Source organism: Poecilia formosa, unplaced genomic scaffold (genome assembly GCF_000485575.1).
Source record: "Poecilia formosa unplaced genomic scaffold, Poecilia_formosa-5.1.2 Scaffold172, whole genome shotgun sequence".
Taxonomy (NCBI): domain Eukaryota; kingdom Metazoa; phylum Chordata; class Actinopteri; order Cyprinodontiformes; family Poeciliidae; genus Poecilia; species Poecilia formosa.
In genome coordinates this window covers 1,248,625-1,268,490 of record NW_006800111.1, presented here as the reverse complement: position 1 = coordinate 1,268,490, position 19,866 = coordinate 1,248,625, and the positions used below count along the sequence as shown (strand labels likewise).

General features: G+C 41.8%; 2 protein-coding genes and 1 long non-coding RNA gene across 6 annotated transcripts; 2 read left to right on the top strand and 1 right to left on the bottom strand.

Annotated features, from left to right (window-relative positions):
• The first annotated feature begins 394 nt into the window (after positions 1-394).
• Positions 395-10,532, top strand: LOC103147014 (calcium-binding mitochondrial carrier protein Aralar1-like). The gene is made up of 18 exons (XM_007565150.2): positions 395-480; positions 1,146-1,199; positions 2,525-2,670; positions 3,004-3,119; positions 4,159-4,298; positions 4,409-4,555; positions 5,025-5,163; positions 5,258-5,351; positions 5,494-5,578; positions 6,223-6,304; positions 6,391-6,549; positions 6,832-6,884; positions 7,325-7,405; positions 7,819-7,959; positions 8,069-8,207; positions 8,624-8,782; positions 8,880-8,970; positions 9,526-10,532. The coding sequence occupies exons 1-18, from the start codon at positions 469-471 to the stop codon at positions 9,737-9,739; spliced, it is 2,052 nt and encodes a 683-aa protein (XP_007565212.1). The 5' UTR covers positions 395-468; the 3' UTR covers positions 9,740-10,532.
• Positions 6,891-7,181, top strand: LOC107837764 (uncharacterized). The gene is made up of 2 exons (XR_001663806.1): positions 6,891-7,021; positions 7,067-7,181. It is a non-coding gene; the product is annotated as an uncharacterized LOC107837764 (long non-coding RNA).
• Positions 10,533-10,768: 236 nt separating the features above from the next.
• LOC103147013 (cytoplasmic dynein 1 intermediate chain 2-like) lies at positions 10,769-19,646 on the bottom strand. 4 transcript variants are annotated; one of them, XM_007565145.2, is made up of 17 exons: positions 19,508-19,646; positions 18,151-18,259; positions 17,947-18,070; positions 17,302-17,437; positions 16,839-16,901; positions 16,498-16,625; positions 16,326-16,415; positions 15,403-15,565; positions 15,204-15,303; positions 14,219-14,344; positions 13,984-14,130; positions 13,791-13,904; positions 13,578-13,711; positions 13,341-13,485; positions 13,098-13,238; positions 12,825-12,950; positions 10,769-12,334 (listed from the first exon to the last, which is right to left on the bottom strand). In XM_007565145.2, the coding sequence occupies exons 2-17, from the start codon at positions 18,256-18,258 to the stop codon at positions 12,233-12,235; spliced, it is 1,947 nt and encodes a 648-aa protein (XP_007565207.1). In that variant the 5' UTR covers position 18,259; positions 19,508-19,646; the 3' UTR covers positions 10,769-12,232. The 4 variants fall into 4 exon arrangements, with proteins under 4 accessions (XP_007565207.1, XP_007565208.1, XP_007565209.1 ...); XM_007565146.2 differs by having other exon boundaries at positions 17,302-17,386; XM_007565147.2 differs by lacking the exon at positions 16,839-16,901.
• Positions 19,647-19,866: the final 220 nt, after the last annotated feature.

The following is a 19,866-nucleotide window of genomic DNA, read 5'->3' as shown; positions in this document are numbered from 1 at the left end:
CATTGACCCAATTTTTATAAAGATATAGCTAAATTTAAACATTGGACTTATTTCAGTGAAATAAATTCTTTTGTCATTTTAATGTTTTGAACCTTCTTCTAAAATGTGGTTGCGCTGATCTACTTTCAGATTTGTTGTAGAGTATTGGTGACGCAGGTCGTTATTGTTGACCAATAGTCCAGGTATTAAAAAAACAGGCAACAATCCGCAGCTTGTTCACACACGCTGAGAGTGATGTAAGATTTCTCACATAAGCTCCTCTGTATTTGAGTGTTATCGCATTATAGAAGTATAGTAAGACCCCTGAGTCACATTTAATCCGAAATTGTTCTGTTTTGGTTATTTTGTGATGATTTGTGCGTTAAGTTTTATTTTTTTAACCGGTCGCTCCTCACTTTCCTCCTCAGACCTAGGGCTGAGGTGCGTCTGCGCTGCTCGCTCGCCCACTGCGTGTGACGTCAAACCAGCATGGCGGTCAAGGTGACTTGGGCATTGGTCTTTTATCCATTTTCCCACTTTTACTCTCGTGACTGTTGGTGTTTTCTGCTCTTTTTGCCGCGTATGAGTTATTGAAGGACGGCTGCGTGGTCGTGTCCGGGAAGGGCGTCTCGGGTGCGGTGCAGTCCGACGCTGTAGCATCACTAGGGCTAACTGCCGTCCCTGCGGCGGTTGGCCTTGATGAGACATTAACGACTCAGAATTGGCCGGAAACCATAAGAAACCGCTTGTATGAGAGTCTGGTTAGCAGCAGAAGTGGCACTGTTTGTGAAGACTCGGGCTTTTGCTCGTACTCTTCTATTCGCATTTTGTGGACGCAAACGTTAACATGTCGTGGCAGTTTGCCTCTCTATGCTAGCTTGCTACCCGGTTTCTCCATCTCTAGGTCTTTGCCAGTAGAGTGTAATATAATTTTGTCCACCTAACTTTTCCAGCTTAGTGACGACGAGCCCCTTTCTTTAACAGCTTTGACATTCCTGTGACATTTCCTGCTTTTGTTGAATGGAGTTAGCTCGTTTCGTTTTCTGCTGCGATGAGTGCAGCGCCTTGTAAAAACCTGACTGAACCAGCAGCTTGCTTGCTTAGAAACCTGACAACCTACACTGTCACTGTTGAATTGCTTATTCGTTCTGTGTGTTTGCTTGTAGGTGCAATCTACCAAACGTGGGGACCCAAATGAGCTGAAAACCATTTTCCAGAAGGTAAAAAGCTTTAACAGTTTTTATTCCTATAAAACTAACATCGGTTGTGCAAAACGACATATTACCAGTTTGCAAATAGCCTTCTTTTCTTAGATGAGTAAAAGTTTTCACCAGTTGTCCTTGGAGTCAATGACGTTGCAATCTACTGAGCTCCTTTTAATAGATAACTTTTTACCCGGTGACATTATATGATCAACAGACCTTGATCAAACTGGTATAAATAGGACTATATGATTGATTTTTGTACTTGAATTAAGATGACACTGATTATAATTTAACACTACATCAATAAACTGATTTGAACTAAGTGCCCTTTGCAGACAAATCAGTTGAAAGTCTCAATTGAAAAGTGTCATTTGTGCTTTTTGTAGTTTGCATGACTTTTAAATATATTTATTTTTTATGCCGTACTATCAGACAGTAGTTTCTCTCTGGTTCTTGAATGCCGCAAAGCTTAGCTTAAAGCTAGCACACTATCCAAAATTGAAAAAATAATTTCTGAATTGTAAACCTGCCAGTAAAGAACGTCACACCAGTTCTCATGCTCTGTTTAAATAAAAAATACTACAGTCAAACTAAAACAGCTGTTTACCAGAAAACACAGAGCAAGTGTGGGGCAGTGACAGAACCAGCATCAACGTTGTTTCCAAAACTACTAAAATTAGCAGTTTAAGCACTTCCCCTCCCAACCTGCTGCCCTCAGCTGCCTGAAAGTTCTTGACTAACTTGTTACATTTATGTTACTCTATAAAAAGTAGAATAGCAATGTTAGATGCTGTTACGTCCAATTACTATGTTTTCTTAAACTTAGCATCCTTTTGCTTCAGTTTTGGTTTCAAACTCAAAACATCAATAAATGTTGTAGATGACTTGATTACAATTTCCTAAAACGTTTTATTTATATATATGTATATATGTGTATATATNTATATTCTAGCAGCATTGCTTTAAAAAAAAAAAAAGCAATTGGATCATTTCAAATGTTTTGGTTTTAATTGCTATTCATGGTAATTATACCATGAGAGACTCTCTGTGTAATCATGGTGCTGCTTTGTGTGCCTTCACCTTGCTCTGCTGTCCGCTACATGTCGAGTGTGTGACCCGGCGTGTGATCTGTAAGTGGGTCAGCAGATTTTAGTGTCCTGACATTAACAGGTCAGATAACCGAGGAGCTCGAGCCAAAAGCATCAGCGCACATTTGTTTGCATACCTTCACATGTGCCCAGGCGCGTGCGGTCAATGCCGCGCTACAAATACTGTATTAGCTACTCCAGTTTTTCAAATGTATTACTGAAAAGGGTCGTTTGTCTTTTCTCTTTTGTTAGTACGCCAGCATAGTGGACAAGGATGGCGATAGGTTCATGACCCCGGAAGACTTTGTCCAGAAGTATCTTGGACTGCACACACGGATTCACCACAACCCCAAAACGGTCCAACTCATCGCCGCGGTAGCCGACACCACGAAGGACGGGTAAGCTGCTGCAGTCAGCGCACAGACACACAAAACCCCTGGCTTATCATTAGTAATTCATTTCTTACGACATTTGCAGGTCAGTAGCAGTAATTATGCTTAAAGATAAGATAGGACTACGTGTGACTCAGCAGCAGGCCTTGTGTCATACATATACAGCAACATGCACACAATTGCTGTTTAAATGTGTTTTTTTGCTAATAACGGCTACATGAAATCAGAGAGTTCTTTGTCTGACGGTGTTGTATGATCCAGCTTTGCTTTTTAATTTTGCCTTCCGTTATGAGATAATTGATTTTGTGCTCCTTTTGTTCAACCTACACCCAATTGTAGGCTGATCTCATTCCAGGAGTTTCTTGCTTTTGAATCGGTGCTGTGTGCGCCCGACGCCCTCTTTATAGTCGCCTTCCAGCTGTTTGATAACACTGGGACCGGCACCGTCTCATTTGGTATGTGTTTTTCACTTAACAAAAAATACTGTACGACGCTGAAGTGTTTTGGTGTAAGCTTGTTCTTATCGCTGAAGCGTTTGGTTAAAATTTTCTTGAATTATTTCAGCATCCTGACTAGGTATCCATTAAAAAAAATATAACATCCGGTGTCAAAAAGACACTTTTGTATTTGAAGTGACCCTTTATCTTATGTTGAACTTTACAACTTAAAGTTGTAAAGTTGAACTTTACAACTTAAAGTTCAACATAACTTTAATTTGACCTTATATTTGTGGAAATCATTACCCAGCATAGAATTGTTAACCAGATTAGTCAGTGGGCACGTGAGTGGAATTTCGTAATCACTCTCATAACCAGTTTCTTTCCTCCTTTATTTACTTTCCTGTGTTACACACAGGCTTTTTGTTGTGGCATTAACAAGATCAGTCAAATATAGTTCAATTACAAAATGATGCCTTGGTGAAAGTGTTCATACACCTTGGAATTTTTTTCACATTTTGTCATTCTACAACTACAAACTTCCATGTTTATCATATGTCAGTTTCATGTGATAAACCGACACAAAGCAGTGTGTAACTGTAAAGTGGAAGAAAAATAAAGTTGAAAACATTTTTAACAAATATACTGTAAATTTATGCCCTGCACCTTTTGGTAAAATCTTAAATAAAACGCATAATTGTCAAAAGTGGTCAACCAGTGTTTAAACAAAGTCCATCTGTGTGTCATTTAATCTCAGTGTAAATCCAGCTGTTTGGTAGCCGCCGGAAAGTTTTGTTAGGGAACAAACAGTATTATGCTGTGAACATATTTTTCCTGAACAAGGTAGAATGGTCTAGTCAAAGTGGAGACTGGAAACCTATTGCAAGCCTTGAAAGTTGACGTTCCCAGACACACTCCATCAACTGTGATTAAGCACGATCCATTTCGTCAGGAGGAATTGTAAAAACTCTTCATCTTTGTAACCTGAAAAAGTTCTGTCATTTTGCAGGGCACCGTGTGCGCGGAATTTTATTCATGTCTTGTGTTTTCGCTGTAGAGAATGTGCGAGACATCTTCAGCCAGACCACAGTGCACCACCACATTCCCTTCAACTGGGACTGCGAGTTCATCCGTCTCCACTTTGGCAACAACCGCCAGAAACAGCTCAGCTACTTGGAGTTCACCCAGTTCCTGCAGGTTCGCCGCATGCGCACACACTTGTTTTTACCTTTGATCCCTGTCCGTATTGAGTTTCCGTTACACATTTTGACCGTTCCTTACGCTCGGCCTCGTGACGTGGTTTTCAGGAACTGCAGCTGGAGCACGCACGCCAGGCGTTTGCCCAGAAGGACAAGGGGAAAAATGGCGCCATCTCCGCGCTGGACTTCAGTGACATTATGTCCACAATCCGGCACCACATGCTCACACCGTTCGTGGAGGAGAATCTCGTTTCAGTGAGTGTTTTTTTGCGTGCACTGATGTCTTCATTCAAGCCTGCAAGACAGATGGACAAAAGTCAAAACAGAAACTATGATTTGATAGTAAGATTTTTTTTTTTTTTTTGACAATTCCTCACACTAACTTTCAGAGGACCGTAAATCTCCTCACTCAGGAAATCTTTTTCTTTTCTTCATTTGGGTTTCATGATCAAAGGTGATAAAAGTTCTTAAGATCCTTGAGAAATTCTTGTTGCGATCATCTTTTAAGTTCTGTTCAGACCTTGTCTCCAAGTTCTGTCCCCATCAGTCCCGAGTTTTTGTGTCACGATAAAATGTGATTTACCTCATGTCTTTATAACAAACCAAACTTTTTTTTTTTGTTCTTTTCACAAGAAGGACCCAAAATTATGTGTCAGGTAGATGAATTTCATTCTTTGAAATGAATAAATTAAATGTGCTATTGTGTTGTTCCCCCCCCCTCTAGGCTGCAGGGGGCAGCACTGCTCACATGGTCAGCTTCTCCTACTTCAACGCCTTCAACTCCCTCCTGAACAACATGGAGATGATCCGTAAGATCTACAGCACAATGGCCGGCACACGGAAGGACACACAAGTGACTAAAGGTGTGAGACCGCATTGCTCTCTTTTTAAAGTTTTGTATTTCACAAGTCTGTTTAGTTTGCAGTCATTCATTCCCATCTTTCTCCGTTTCTGCAGAGGAATTTGTTCATGCTGCCAACAAGTTTGGTCAAATTACTCCTATGGAAATTGATATTCTGTACCAGTTGTCAGGCCTGCACTCTGCTTCTGGGTAAAACCTCTTCTACTCACGTAATCTGGCAAATTTACATCTTGAATATATACCATTACTAAATTTACTGGAATTCCCAGGAAATACTCTGAACTTTGTGCATTACTGTGATGTAGGTAAATAATAAAATAATGTTTTTCAGACGTCTGAACCTGGCCGACATTGAAAGGATAGCTCCACTAGAGGAGGGCAGTCTCCCCTATAATCTGGTTGAATCCCAGAAACAGGTGGGATTAACTGTTCAAGCATTTCTGATTGATGTCACTGTAGATTTTTTTTCCTGTTTAATTAAACGATCCTACTTGATTTGCAAAAACATTAGTCAGCTGTTAAAGGTGTACATCCTTATTGGCTAAAATATTTATCCTATGCCTGTAATTAGGCCCTTCTGTCCTCACGCAGGATGTCGCATAAACAGGAACATTTTTTGACAAATAAGAGTTAATTTATTTGGAGAGAGGAACCCATTACTTTCTGACATCATTTTAGCATTTTCCTAAATGCTTCTTTGGGAGCCTTTTTTTGTTATTTGCATCTTTGTTCCCTATTTTCACGCACTTCATGTGAGTATTGTATGACGGGACAATGCTAAGGTAACTGAAGACGTGTTTTGCACAGTCTGGAATTTGATTCCAGTTTAAAGCATGAAAGGGTTTAAAAGTGCATTGTGATCAAAAAAGAGGTCATTTACCGGTATGTTTAAATATCTTGAAGCAGCAAAGCTTCTCACACTTTAGAAGACATTCAGTATCAATAGCAAAATATTTTTTAGATATATATATATATATGTATGTATATATATATATATATAAAAACTTAAGAGTTGTTGATCTTCATTTGTAAAGTCACATTTCTGTTGCATCTCCACCAGTCCCAGGGGGAATCGTCCAGGCCTGTGTGGCTCCAGGTTGCAGAGTCGGCCTACAGGTTCACTCTGGGCTCCATCGCTGGCGGTAGGTTATCCTCGGACCGGTCAGTCCAGTATGTCTTTGGATCAGTCACGCCTGACCTTAAAAAATCTTTTCCGTTTGTTCTAAAGCCACCGGAGCTACAGCAGTGTATCCCATCGACTTGGTGAAGACCCGAATGCAGAACCAGAGGTCCACCGGATCATTTGTCGGAGAGCTGATGTACAAGAACAGCTTCGACTGCGCAAAGAAGGTTCTCCGCTACGAAGGTTTCTTTGGCTTCTACAGAGGTAGGCAGCACTCCCAGTGCTTTCTATCTAATCTCTTGTTCACATTACAATCCCTTTCTTATTCATATGAACTTTAATGCTTGTGTTTTTATGACGGATTCATTAAAGTAGTAGTTTATTTCTCTTACCTTATCTTGTTGGAGATAATGTCACCATGCAACTTCTTGTTCTCTCCTTTCAATGTTCTCAACTACTGATTCATTTTATTTCCTCTTAATTTCGCCTACACTGCTGTTTTTTCTGTTTTTGGCAATGGCCTAAGTGTCGTCTGTCACTCCACAGGTCTGGTTCCTCAGCTCATCGGTGTGGCGCCTGAGAAAGCTATCAAACTCACTGTGAGTGTCTGCTCTTTTTTATATATGTATATTTATATTATTCTAAAGATAAGATACACCAGATTTAGAGTCTTTAATCAAGATTGTGAGAGATGCTGTCACATTTATTCCATCCTGCTTCTACCGGCATCGTGTGTGTAGTACAGCTTAGTTATGTTTAGCTTTGCTGTTCTTGCTGGAAGGTGAAGGTATTGCTCAATGATGAACTTTTCCACATTTATTTCTGGTAAAACCAGAAACGTTATTGTGTTCTGCACACAGTAGCACATTATTGTGAAGTGAAAACAAAAAGATAAAGGTTTACTGAACAGAAACGCACATTGCAGTTCAGATTCTGAAAACTATGAATCCTTTTCCTTCTACTTCAGTTATGCATTACGTTTTATGTCAAATAAAATGGATTAAAGTGTAATCTTCTGTTTTGTATTTGTCTTTCACAGGTGAATGACTTTGTAAGAGATAAATTCACCGACAAAGACGACACAATTCCTTTTTTTGCTGAGATTCTGGCTGGTGGTTGTGTAAGTAGCAAACAGTTTTTGTTTTTTTTGTTTGTTTTTGTTTTGTTTTGTTTTTTGTTTTTTCCCTTAGGGTGCACTTATTGAATAAGTTGCAGTTTCATTATGCGTTGTTAAATTGCATGGATACCTTTTTAAAAATCTTTCACTATAAATAGAGGCAAAAAAAATTGCTTCTAGAGCAACATTTCAGACCGTATCCAAGGGAATATGTTTTTTTTTCTTTGTTTTTGATAACTTTGCTTTAAGCTTTACATACCTTAGAAGGTGACGTAAAGCTTTCATCTAAATTCAATATTCCCCTTTGAGCTCAGTGAAGTTTAATTTTAAAGAACTGCTTCCCAGCTCGTCGTTTTTTTTTGTTTTTTTTCTGTTATAAAAATGAATAATCATCCCTGGACTCTCCTTTAATTCAGGCCGGAGGCTCGCAGGTAATCTTCACCAACCCTCTGGAGATTGTGAAGATTCGCTTGCAGGTCGCAGGTGAGATCACCACTGGGCCTCGGGTCAGCGCTTTGAGCGTGGTCCGTGACCTTGGCTTCTTCGGCCTGTATAAGGTCAGTGCACAGATCTTTTAGTATTTTCCTCCTTCTGGCATTTACACTTACTGTTTTTTTCACCTCCCCTCTTCCCCGTGGAATTCATTGTGTCTTAATGTTTGTCCAGGGTGCTAAAGCTTGCTTCCTAAGGGACATTCCCTTCTCGGCCATCTACTTCCCTGCGTACGCTCACCTTAAGACTCAATTTGCCGATGAACAAGGCAGACTAGGACCTCTGCAGCTTCTTACTGCTGGAGCAATCGCAGGTAACATAGAATTACAGTTGTGCTTAAATTTAGCTTGAGAAAAAATGTGTCTCATGGTTATGTTAAAACAAATTCTTTCATTAGGTCAAGCAAAGCTGGTTATTTAGCTGGAGGAATATTGCTAAAATATGTTTTCTGTTTCAACTCTGCACTGCAGAACTGACTGTCTCTCCGGCCTAATCTGTGTAGCTGTATTATTCAAAAGTTGAGGTTGTGTATAAATGCAGTACAGGATTACTTCAAAACTGATTAGGTTTTAGTTAGGAAAAAAAAGCCAACTAGTGTTAGCTGGGATGTTTTATCAGAAATCCTTCCTTCATCAACAAACTTGATAACATCTGTTTGTCCTTGAGTACTAAATGAGAAAATATAAATAAAAACCATATTTTTAAAAATATTTGTAATTGTTTCCCCAGGTATCCCTGCGGCCTCCCTCGTTACACCTGCTGATGTCGTTAAGACGCGTCTGCAGGTCGCAGCACGAGCAGGACAGACCACCTACTCAGGGGTGATCGATTGCTTCAGAAAGATCATGAGGGAGGAAGGGTTCAGCGCTTTGTGGAAGGGAGCAGGAGGTGCGTTTCTCTCCGTACTCCTGAACACACACACTCACACACACACACTTGTACTTTCCTTCCCACTTAAGATGCGACGTGTCTTTTCCTCCTCTAGCTCGAATGTGTCGGTCCTCCCCTCAGTTTGGTGTGACTCTGGTGACTTACGAACTTTTGCAGCGATGGTTCTACATTGATTTTGGTGGACAGTAAGTTGTTTTTTTTTTAATTTTTGTTCTGTAATTAACGTTTTTTTTGTGCGTTATTTTCCTAAAGAAGTAAAGCTGATTAGAGAGAAATTGAATAAAAATATTTAGGATTCCAGCCTGGAAAAATCTGGATTTTCAATTTGAAGATTTTTCAGGTACGGATAAAAGAAGATAAATTGTGGGAACATGTATGTATTTTCACTCTCAATGCTTTGTCCCATTTTCTAAATTATCATAAAATGTAATTCATGCGATAAACTCTGCATAATGATGTTTTACAAACTGAAAAACTCAAAAGCCATAAAATCTTATCAATTTTGAAAAAATACTTAATTCATTATTACAATAAATCCCACAAATAATCATTATAAACTTTTTAAGACCCCATCGTCCTATTTGGACAAACTTTAATCGGGAAAAGTATCGAATTTGGACACAAAATGTGTAGGAGTGGTGGCGAACTGAAAAGCGATACTCTGCTTCGATTTTGATTTTGTCGCTCATTTATAGATTAGAATAGACAAGTGACCCACTCATCATCTCTGCTCTCTGCAGTCGCCCGGCGGGAAGAGAACCGTCACCCAAGTCTCCCAATCTAGAGCTTCCTCCCATCAACGCGGAACACGTCGGAGGCTATCGCCTGGCCGCAGCCACTTTTGCCGGAGTGGAGAACAAGTTCGGCCTCCACCTCCCCAAATTCAAGTCGTCTGGCGTCGCCTCCATCCATCACCCAGAGCCAGCTGTGTCCGGTCCAGCTAAGGCACCATAAGTGCCAAGCATCTTCATATCGCCTCTCCACTACCAGGAGCCAGACACGTAGATAAAACACAAACAAAAACGCGCACACACACACGACTCCACACGTTAGGGACCATTACCATAGGATCAAACACCACCAGCCTGTTGCCCTTTCCAGGGTGACGGTGTGCTCCAGTGGTCAGCGGTCAGCTTGCGGGCGTGGACACGGACGGGCGTGGCTGCAGGCCACCAGGCAGTCGGCCGGCGTCAGGAGAGGAGCGCTGACTGTGTTGCATCTTCAGTGGCTGTGTGCTCCTGGGAACTCCATCTTTTTGTGTTCCTTCTTTCAAAACGTTTATGTAAAGCTGAACCTCGGGCACTCCTTTCTGTCTCTCATGAGTAGATGATTTTGTTTTTTCTTTTTCTTTTTTTTTTGTCTGATACTCAGTTTGAGTAGGACTTCTCTTTTCGGGCAGTGGGCATAGGATATATCCGATTTGACGTGTGCAGTGTGTGAGGTTTTTTTTCTCACCGCGACTCCTCACACGGGAGACTACATACTGTATATATTGTATAACTGTACTGAGGAAAAGTTACAAGATCAGCCTGCATCATTACACAGCAGCTGTAATGCCATGGCAACGGTGGGGCCTTTTGGTCCTGGTCTCTGAGAATCACTCTTACTGATGTACAGAGCTTTTCCTTTTTTGTTTTCTTGTTAAAACAAGAATCACGAGCAGAGAATTAGGTATTAATAAATTAAATGTATCTCAATTCATTCATTGTATTTTAAATAAATAAATAATCCATATGTTTTATCTTTACCTGTATTCGGAGTTTATTTTTTATTTCAATGAAAAAAGGGAGAGCAATTCTTGTTTCAGGAACATCATTACAATGCAAGTGTTTGGAAAGAAGTCATCCTGTATATACAATACATCCGGCATGGTTAGTTCAGTAGACTAGAATAATGAATGAGGGGAAATAAAGATTGAGGTTCTGTATGGAGGAGGAAGGGGCAGAAGATGCACCAATCAGATTTTTGACTGACTTCCAATCCTTTTTTTTGTAAAGCTATAACCCTGCTGGTGCCAATTTTAATCTCTCTTTACAGAATCAATCAATTATAGGAGGAGCAGACATGAAGTCACCCTGTGTGAGAAAAGTCTCGGTAATAAGATTTTTTTTTTCTTCTCATTTTAAACGGAAGACGAAATTAGGAAGAACTACATGTAGCATATTTACTTGTGGCCAACATTAAAAACAGCAGCCTCAGTCTTTCCAAAAGATGGACATTTCCAAATCCACTATGCTCTATAAAGGAAAGCTACTTGTCTGTAATACAAGTAGCTTTCCTTTTATCATCTAAAAGTGTGGCTCTCTCTCACTGTTTCACAGTCACAACTGTGTGCTGTATAAAACACTCTAGATGGATTTTTAAATCTCTGCCCCAATTTCATTTTTAGAAACGCCTCACTTGACCTTTTGAGTCTGCGCTCAGCAACGGCATCCACACTGAAGGCTGTTGCTGTAATAACGAACCTGGCAACAGTTAGCCTGGTTCAGTAATCAGAACTAGACTACATTATTGGCTTTCCAATCGGTGGATCAAATTGAAAATCAGACAAAATTTCTTGGTGCATCTCTAGAAAAAAAAAAAAGAAAAAGCTTCCAACCTCCGTGTTACACCTTCATTTAAAAGAATATATTTTACATTTCTCTTCAAGAGAATAGTCAACAAATGCGTCCTGCTTTTTAGTACAAGAGCACAGGATTAATCACTAACCATGGTTACAGAGAGAAACAATTGTAGTGTCATTAAATTCAAACTACCAACATATTAAAAGCTTGTAGTGCCAAATTCAGGACTGTACTCCTCAAGTACAAAGAAACGTTTTCAGAATAATAAAAATATTTAAATAAGTGCAGCCACAGTAATAAATATTAAATAGAGTAGCAATTAGAATGTAAGCATGACGCTCTTCAGGCCTGGAGTGTGTATGTGTGTGTGAGCACATTCACTGTCCTGCCGAAGACGTACAACTCAGATGTTTAGACTTCCAAATCTGTCTCAATAGTGTGCCAGCTTCAGCATAAGCGTGTCTGTAAAATATGTAAAACACCCGAATGGCAATAAAAAGGTGCGTGTAGAAAGGTTTTGCATATGTAAAAAAGATAATGGTCGAGGCCTCAGGAGAACAGCAGTTCCTGGAGCCCTGAGGATGCGGTCGAAGCTAGAAGTCCAGATCGGGCTGAAAATCACCTTCGCGTATCCCTTCCTAAATTCATCTTTTAACTACACACGAACTCTAAACCTCTTTTGTTCTCTCTAAAACCTAAATCTAAAACTCTCCTGTCTGTCTAGCTCAGTGCATCTCCTCAGGCCCAAGTTCTGGCGGAAGGAAAAGCTGGAAATCAGAGAAGACGGTGCGACTCCCCCTGGCTGTGTCTTATATAATGTGCTATAGATGTGTAACATACTGGAGAGGAATCTAGTAACGGTTAGCAGGGAGTGGTCGCAGGATCAGACGTTAGCCAGCTCCTCAGCTTCGTCTCTGTTTTCGTTGATCTCAGCCAGAGTCCTGACGAAACGCGTCCACTCGTCGGCTTTGGGAACGCAGATTTGCTGTTGGAAGACAGAAAAGAACGTCGGGTTAAGTTCTCAATAACAGCTGATTTCTAGAGTGACGTCTGAAAGATTTTTCCAGAATAGTTTGGGGCTTTTAGATATAGTTCTTCCTCCCAGGTAGAACAATGATGATGCAACAAAGAATGAATTTTTAAAGGTTAAATGTCCCTTCGCAAGTTGTAGGGGCAACACACACACACACACGCTTTCTGGCATAAGTCTGGCCAGAAAGAGTGTGTGTAATGGTAGTGCTCCTTTCAGTTAGTTGGTTTCCTGAAACATAACAAATTCAGATGAAAAAAAATTGCCAAGGATGTTCCAGAACAACCCAGAAACCACAAAAGGGTCAAATGTATATTGCGGAAAATCCTTAAACCTCGATGCCAGATTGTTCAGCTTCACTTCAAGTCAAAAGCTGAAATCAAACTCGGTTTCCCAGCACCGTTCCTGAAGATTTTACAGCGAGAGGCTGAAAACTCAAACTCACCTCCCCTACGTCGTACACCTGCACCTGTCCGTCTGAGTCTCCGGTGGCGATCTCCTTTCCAGAGTGAGACCATCTCACGCGGTTCAGGGCCGAAGACCCTTCCACACACACACTCGCAGTCGGAACCTAAAACGCACACACAATCGTTCACTCAGAAGGAGCATAAACTACTATATTCCAGGCATGAGTGTCTGCGACGCGTTCGCCGGGTTAAAAAGGCAAAACGGTTAAAGTTTCGTAGCCCAAAAAAACGGATGAGCACTGTGTGCGTACTTCGGTGTCGTTGTTGAGGTTCCACAGATCCAGCCGTCCGGACAGATCCACGCAGGCGAACAGAGCGGGATGCGCCGGAGACCACATCGAGTCGTAGACATAGTCGGAGCTGTCCTCGAACGAGTACAGAGGACGGGTGCTCTGCAGCGGAACAATCACAACGAGAAATTTAGCGAAGGAGTTGTGTACAGAAAAAATCAAAACCCGCAAGTCGGTGCGTCTGTGACCAGCGGGATGTCTGACCTTTGTGCTCCACAGTTTGACGGTCCAGTCAAAAGAGGAGGAGATGAAGAGGTGAGAGAAATCAACAGGTCCTGCAGCACTGTGGCAGCTCAGTCCAGTCACAGGACCGTGGTGGCCTTCAAACACCTCTGTGATGCCCGCCTTACTGCAGCACACGCGAGAAAGGAAAACGACTTCACAAGGGCCTTACCGGAACGCCCGTCGCTCATAAAGGAACCGCTTTTCCGAAGGCCTCACCTGCCATGACGACAGGCGGTGTAGACCGAGCCGTCCTCGCTGCCCACCACAAAGTTATTCACATCCCCCAGAGGAAACGCCATGGACGTCACGGCCACCGCCTTGCTCTGTTTGAACACCAGCTCCAGGCTGTCCTGCGGGCCAGACACGGGCAGCTTTAGACCCCTCGGATCCTCTCCCCACAGCATCTCTGCGGTCGCGAGCGCGGCAAACCTGCGGCTGGGAGAGCATGTCCAGACTCCAGGAGCACATCTTGCCGTCGGTGGAAATGCTGATCAGGTTGTGAGCGTTCTGGGTTCCGACGACGTTCACGCAGTAGACCGGGTGCTGGCGGAAATACACAAAACTTTCAATAAAAGCGGCTGAGATTTGAAGAGGTGGAGGGAGGTGCAATGAGGAGCGTTACCGTGTGCGCCGACGCCGACAGGGGAGTTCTCTGAACAGGAGTGCGTTTGTTGCTTCTGTTGTCCCACAGGACTATCTGTCCGGAATAAGTCCCGCCCACCACCAGGTTAGGGTGAAACTTTGCGAAGCCAGCCGACATCACCTCAGACTGCAAGCAAGGCGACACAAAAGAGTCTCTAAACGCATCCTTCTTCTCAGACTGCAGGGACTCTTTGGAGAGCACGCGGAGCACTTACCTGGCAGTGGAAGATGTACTCTGGCGTGGCCTTCTTGTACTTCATGTTCCAGACTAGAGCCACGCCGTCCGGCTCGTACGGAGCGTCCTCGTTGTTGTTATACGAGGCAACCAGCAACTCTGGGTACTGAGACAATCAGAGCAGCGGGAAGGCGTTAAAGTGAGACCAAAACAAGTTCTCTCCCAAAGCCGACTGGCGCGAAACGGTTTTCTTTCAAAGCGTCAAGGTACGTTTCAAACTACCGGTCCGGGTTTTCTGCAAAATACATTAAACTCTTATATGTAGTTTGTCAGCTACAAAATGACACGTCAGTTTTTGACTGGGATAAAATCTCCCCTCCCAAAAACAAACTCTTTATGTCCACAAGTCATAAGATGGCTAATCTTTTATATGCATGTATAGCTTTGCCTATAGATTCAGATACACACAAAATAAAGTTAGTTGTTTGTTTAAACTGCTGCTGTGGAAATTTATCATTAATTACACAATTTGTTTGGCCAAACCCCAACCCTAGGCATTCATCACATCGTTTATCAATTATCGTGATAAATATTTAAATTTATCACCGTCATGACGAAGTCCAATTAATGATGCGGATTTTCTTTGCTGTCTATTCAATGAGAGAGTCAATAATTATCGATAAATTTGAAAATATGACTAAACGCGTGCAGTATGGTCATACAAATCGCACTTCTTCATGTGACTGGTGTCCTAAAGAAGCACGTTACAAATTGGTTTATTTTTCAAGAGCAGTATTTGTGTTTATGGGGCTCTGATTGCTATACCACACAGTTACCTAAAAAATATCTTATCGTCGCTTCGTCAATGGTGCCACAAAATATCACGATAAAACCTTAAGTCCATATCGCCCACCCCTAATCTCCTGTATATTTGTTGGTAAAAAATACACCAATGGAAAGTCTCTTTAACAGTATTAGTACTTAGAATCTTGCCGCAGCAGGTGATTTGTCTGAATTCAGCCCACCTGAGGTGACCAGTCGAGGCAGGTCACCACTCGGTTCTTGGTCCAGCGCTCATCTGCAAACTGTCTGTTCTGAACCAGTTTCGCTCCTGCCTGCAAGTCACTGAAAAGGGCAGGAAAAGAAAAAAAACATTAAAATGTTAACAATTCCAGCAAAATTACCGTTCGATGTCTGTGAGGTCGCTTTGCCCTCATGCCTCACCCTTCCTTATCCTCCAGATCCCTCCCGCTGTAGTCGAAGCAGACGTCCACCTGCTCGGCCAGAGCTCGCTCCACGATCCGGCTGCCGCGCTCGAAAAACGACAAGAACTCGTCAGAGTGAAGGACCTGCAGCTTCTCTTCCTCTGTCAGCTCCTTGGGGGCGTCTGCGCACGGAAACATAAACGTTACAGGAAGGGAAATACAGAGAGGGCTCTTTTTTTTTTGTAGGCAACACGTTGTGCTCGTCATAGATCGATTAAGACTGGAACGTACACTAGGAGAAGAAAACGGTTCAAACAAGTAGCGATTAATAATAACATAAATTAGACACAAAGTTAAAATCAGAAAAGGAAAAAAAAGAAAAATCTGAAATCCTTTCAGGTTTTTTTTTTTGTTTTGTTGTTTTCTGCAGAAGTCTCTTAATCTCTAGCAGCCTGAATCAGGAGCAGCTAATGGCTTCTTTTGACGTAGCTTTTGAGACCCTCTTGGTTTAAATTTCAGAGCTACATCAATGGGGAAAACTCTCCTTGTTAGTTATTGGTAACAGGTAACATGAATGTTTTGTAATTTAATAAACAGAACACCAATTTCTGTTTTGCTACATAAAATGACGCCTGGATTCTACAAAAAACATAACAAAAGAGAAGCAATGAATGATTTCATGGAGAATATCAAGATGTTACTACAGTTTAGGAACTATTATGAAAAACCTCAACCTAATTGGCACATAAAATTGAGATTCATCTCATGACTTGTTTATACCCTGCAGAAATCCTGCAGAACGTAGCGCGATCTCTGATCGGAAAAGATCGGATTTTTGAGGTTCCGACCAGGGAGTCGACCGATCAAACTGAAAATTGTCCAATTCTGGGTCAGCAAGCAAATTTTTTTTTCCTGTACGCCTACATAACCCGCTGTCCTCACCTTCCTCCTGCTGTTCGCTCTGCTCATTTTTCTCATCCTGGGCGTCCTCTGTGAGCGGGGGAGCGCTTATCTCCTCATCCTCTTCTTCGTCTAGACACAGAACGCAGATCGCCGTGAATCAACTTGAGTAAAGGGAAACAAGAACAGAAACGCCACGCCAGCGGTGAGTTACCCGCTTTCTGATCCGTGTGAGCCGACGCCTCTGTGGGCGTCTGCGTCTCCTTGGAGTAGGACACCATTTCCTTCGGGACAAAATCCACCTGGATGAGTTTGGACATCCCAAGTCTCACCGTTCCACGTCTACAAGATTGGAATAAAATGAAGTTTGAATTATTAGACTGGAAGTAGGTAAAAAAAAAAAAACATGTATCTATATACTACATCTTTTCTCAAATGGACATAAACAATGGTATACAGACAAATTTAATGCAAAAAGCTAACACGTTTGGACAAATCTAAGATGAAAGCACAAATAGTCGGAAGACGAGCTAAAGGAAAGAGGAGGAGCAGTACCCCATCAGCTCAGAGTCGGAGTGGAGTTGCAGAGTGGAGGGGTCAGGATCCCAATGCAAAGTCCTTATACAGCCAAATCACCAGACGGTGTTAGTAAAGAGAAATGCAGGACAGAGTAAACAAGAGAAACGCAAACAAAGATGAAGGGCCAAAACATATCAGATGTTAAAGATGGGAAAGACGGGGAAATAATAAAAACAAACAAACAAAAAAAAAAACAGAGCGAGAAAGACCCGGAAACAAAAATGAAATGGCATTAAACATTAGCGTGGTGGCGAGAAGACATAGAGAAAGGTCAGAATTTATTCATGTGTCGTTACAAAGTTTACACGCACACACACACACACACGCACATAAAATTCCATGCAGGTACTTGTAAAAAAAAATTAACAAAAAAACAATATAAAATAAAAGCAGCAAATTCAACCTCTTATGTCTCAAACAAACAGACTCCCACACAGACCTTGGTCCTGCGTTTCCGTCCCCGGAATCTTGGCTTCCAGCATCGCTGCCCACTGATTTGTTGGAGGGAGACATGGGGGCGGGGACTAGGTAGTGAAACAGACACGTATCTTCTGTTACTACCCTCAGGGGCTGAGCTGTGAACGCGTGTGCGTTTCGCAGTACGTGACCAACGGATGAGTGAGTAAGTGAGTGAGTGAGTGAGTGAGTGAGTGAGTGAGTGAGTGAGTGAGTGAGTGAGTGAGGGAGTGAGGAAGACAGTGAATGTTTGAAGGGGGGGAGACGGGGCGGGATGCGCGTGGAGGAGTGAGTGGATGAGTTTTCATGCAGCAAGGAGGACAAAACACAAGAGGACAGACAGAGGGGAGAGAAGAGAGAATGAAAATAAATGGCAGGCAGGTTTTAAGGTGTCATGCGCAAAACACATAACATGTGCACATATTTGTGTGTGTGTGTGTGTGTGTGTGTGTGTGTCGTGGAGAGGAAATGAGAGTGATATAAAAGCTGGGCAAAACAAAAAACAAAAACATTAAGACAGACATTTTATAAAAACGCTCCAAAAGACATCAAGCGAATGGCCAGAACAAGATGAGCTGTTAAAAATGACGGTTTGGGATAAAGGAGCGAGACGACACTGTACATTTACCGTGCGGGACGTCGGGGGTGATGCCAACGCTCTGGAGAAGGGCCTCGGCTTCTCTCCTCTTCCTCTCCAGATCCGAGTCTTCGCCGCCAGCCGGCCCCGCCTCCGCGCCACGCTTGGATTCTCCCTGCGGAGAAGGAACAGGCTCACCGTCAGCATGGCAACGTCTTCGCAACGTAGCCGCTAAAGCGACGAGGCGTCCCTCACATCCTTCTTTTTTTTCTCCTCTTCTTTCCTCTTCTTTTCCTCGCGGATCTGGGCGATCCGTTGCTTCTTCCTCTCCAGCTCAGCCTTCAGCTCGCTCTTGTCAGACATGCTGCAAACGAGGGGAAGACCATCAGCAAAGAAGCACTAACCACACCACATGCAAATAATATATTTGTCACATTATGTTGCACCAATTAACTGGTCATTGAACAAAATTGGACAAGATTTTTTCCTTGAAAATTCTCCAATAAAAGGTTTGTGGACAAATGCTTACATGTATAAATAGAGAGAATTTTGCAGTTGTCTCAGTTTCTACTCAATGCAAAACCACTGACTCTAAAGAAATATCTCTTTCCAGTCACAATAAGTGTTAAAACATCTAAAGTCAATATTTTGAATTAAACCAAAGTTTACACAAATATGTTTCCGTGTTTGAAAATTTAATGTTCAGCCTAGTTAAATAAACATATTGGGAGTGCATGCAGTGCAATTTAATTATGAGGCAAAGACATTGTTTAAAATGAGTTTACTACTGCTTCTTAGGAATGTATCACATATTAGTAAAAAAAAAAATCATTAACAGATATTGTGATGCACAAATATATAAACACACAAAAGATATCAAACATAAAACAAGCATGATGGCTGTGGTTCAAAACAAATTTTATGGTAAATGACATTTTAATTTAATTATCGTAATTTATTTATTTTATTTTACTATACAAATGTCTTATGTCATTGTTCCAGTTTTTCTCTGTTTTTTATTTAGTACATCGTAGCCCTGGGCCTGTCACACTGGTAACATGTGGGAAAAGCTGCCTGCAGTTGGAAACAATGTCCTCTTTATCTGCTTTATTAACACCATAGATCAACAATGGTATGTATTATTTTTATTAGAAATATAGTAAGTACAATAAGCTATGATAATAAAAAAATCGGAAGCTTCTTAAACAATATTATAACATCCACAAATAATTATATTAAAGTTTAACCCTGCTGGTATTTAATATGCTAACCTCACTCCACCCACTGCTCAAAATAACTGCAGACAAATCAGGAAAAGTAGCAGCTGTGAGCATTTTTATCGTCTCTCTTTGCAATAACTCGCCGATTTGAATCACGTTTTATCATAATCTCTGGTTAGCGTGGCTAATGTGTTTATAATCCAGCTGGCGGCTACACCTCCAAACCGGACAGCTAGCCGTGCTAGCATGCTAATCTCCATGGTAGCCCCGGCTGCGGGCCTACTGTCACAATACTAACTACAACCGCAACAAAGCGACGGGACAGCTTTACTGTTTTCTGTCTCCAGACCAAAGGGATAAAATGCCACAGTCAAGAGGAAGTAATTCAATACCTGGTGTCGGAAGTTAGGTTTAGGTGCCGAAGTGAAGAAAGAATCCAGTTTTGTGGCCGCTTATTCCCAAGAAAAGATGATGGAGGGTGGAGATGATGATGCTGGAAGAGGCTGCGTCGATCTTCGTCTTTAATGGTTGGACGCAAAACAGCAGGAGAGAATTACCGCCCTCTCCTGGTGGAGTGAAGACATTCTTACCAAAATAGTTATTCACTTTTTTGTCATTACTTTCCACTTTTTTTCCTTTTTCTTCAAATGTGTAGGAATTTGTGTAATTTGTGTTTAAAAATCTCGTGCACACAAAAATCAGAGGTATTCGTCAGCTTCTCGTGTCTTGAGATCTTGACTTTCTCCTCTGC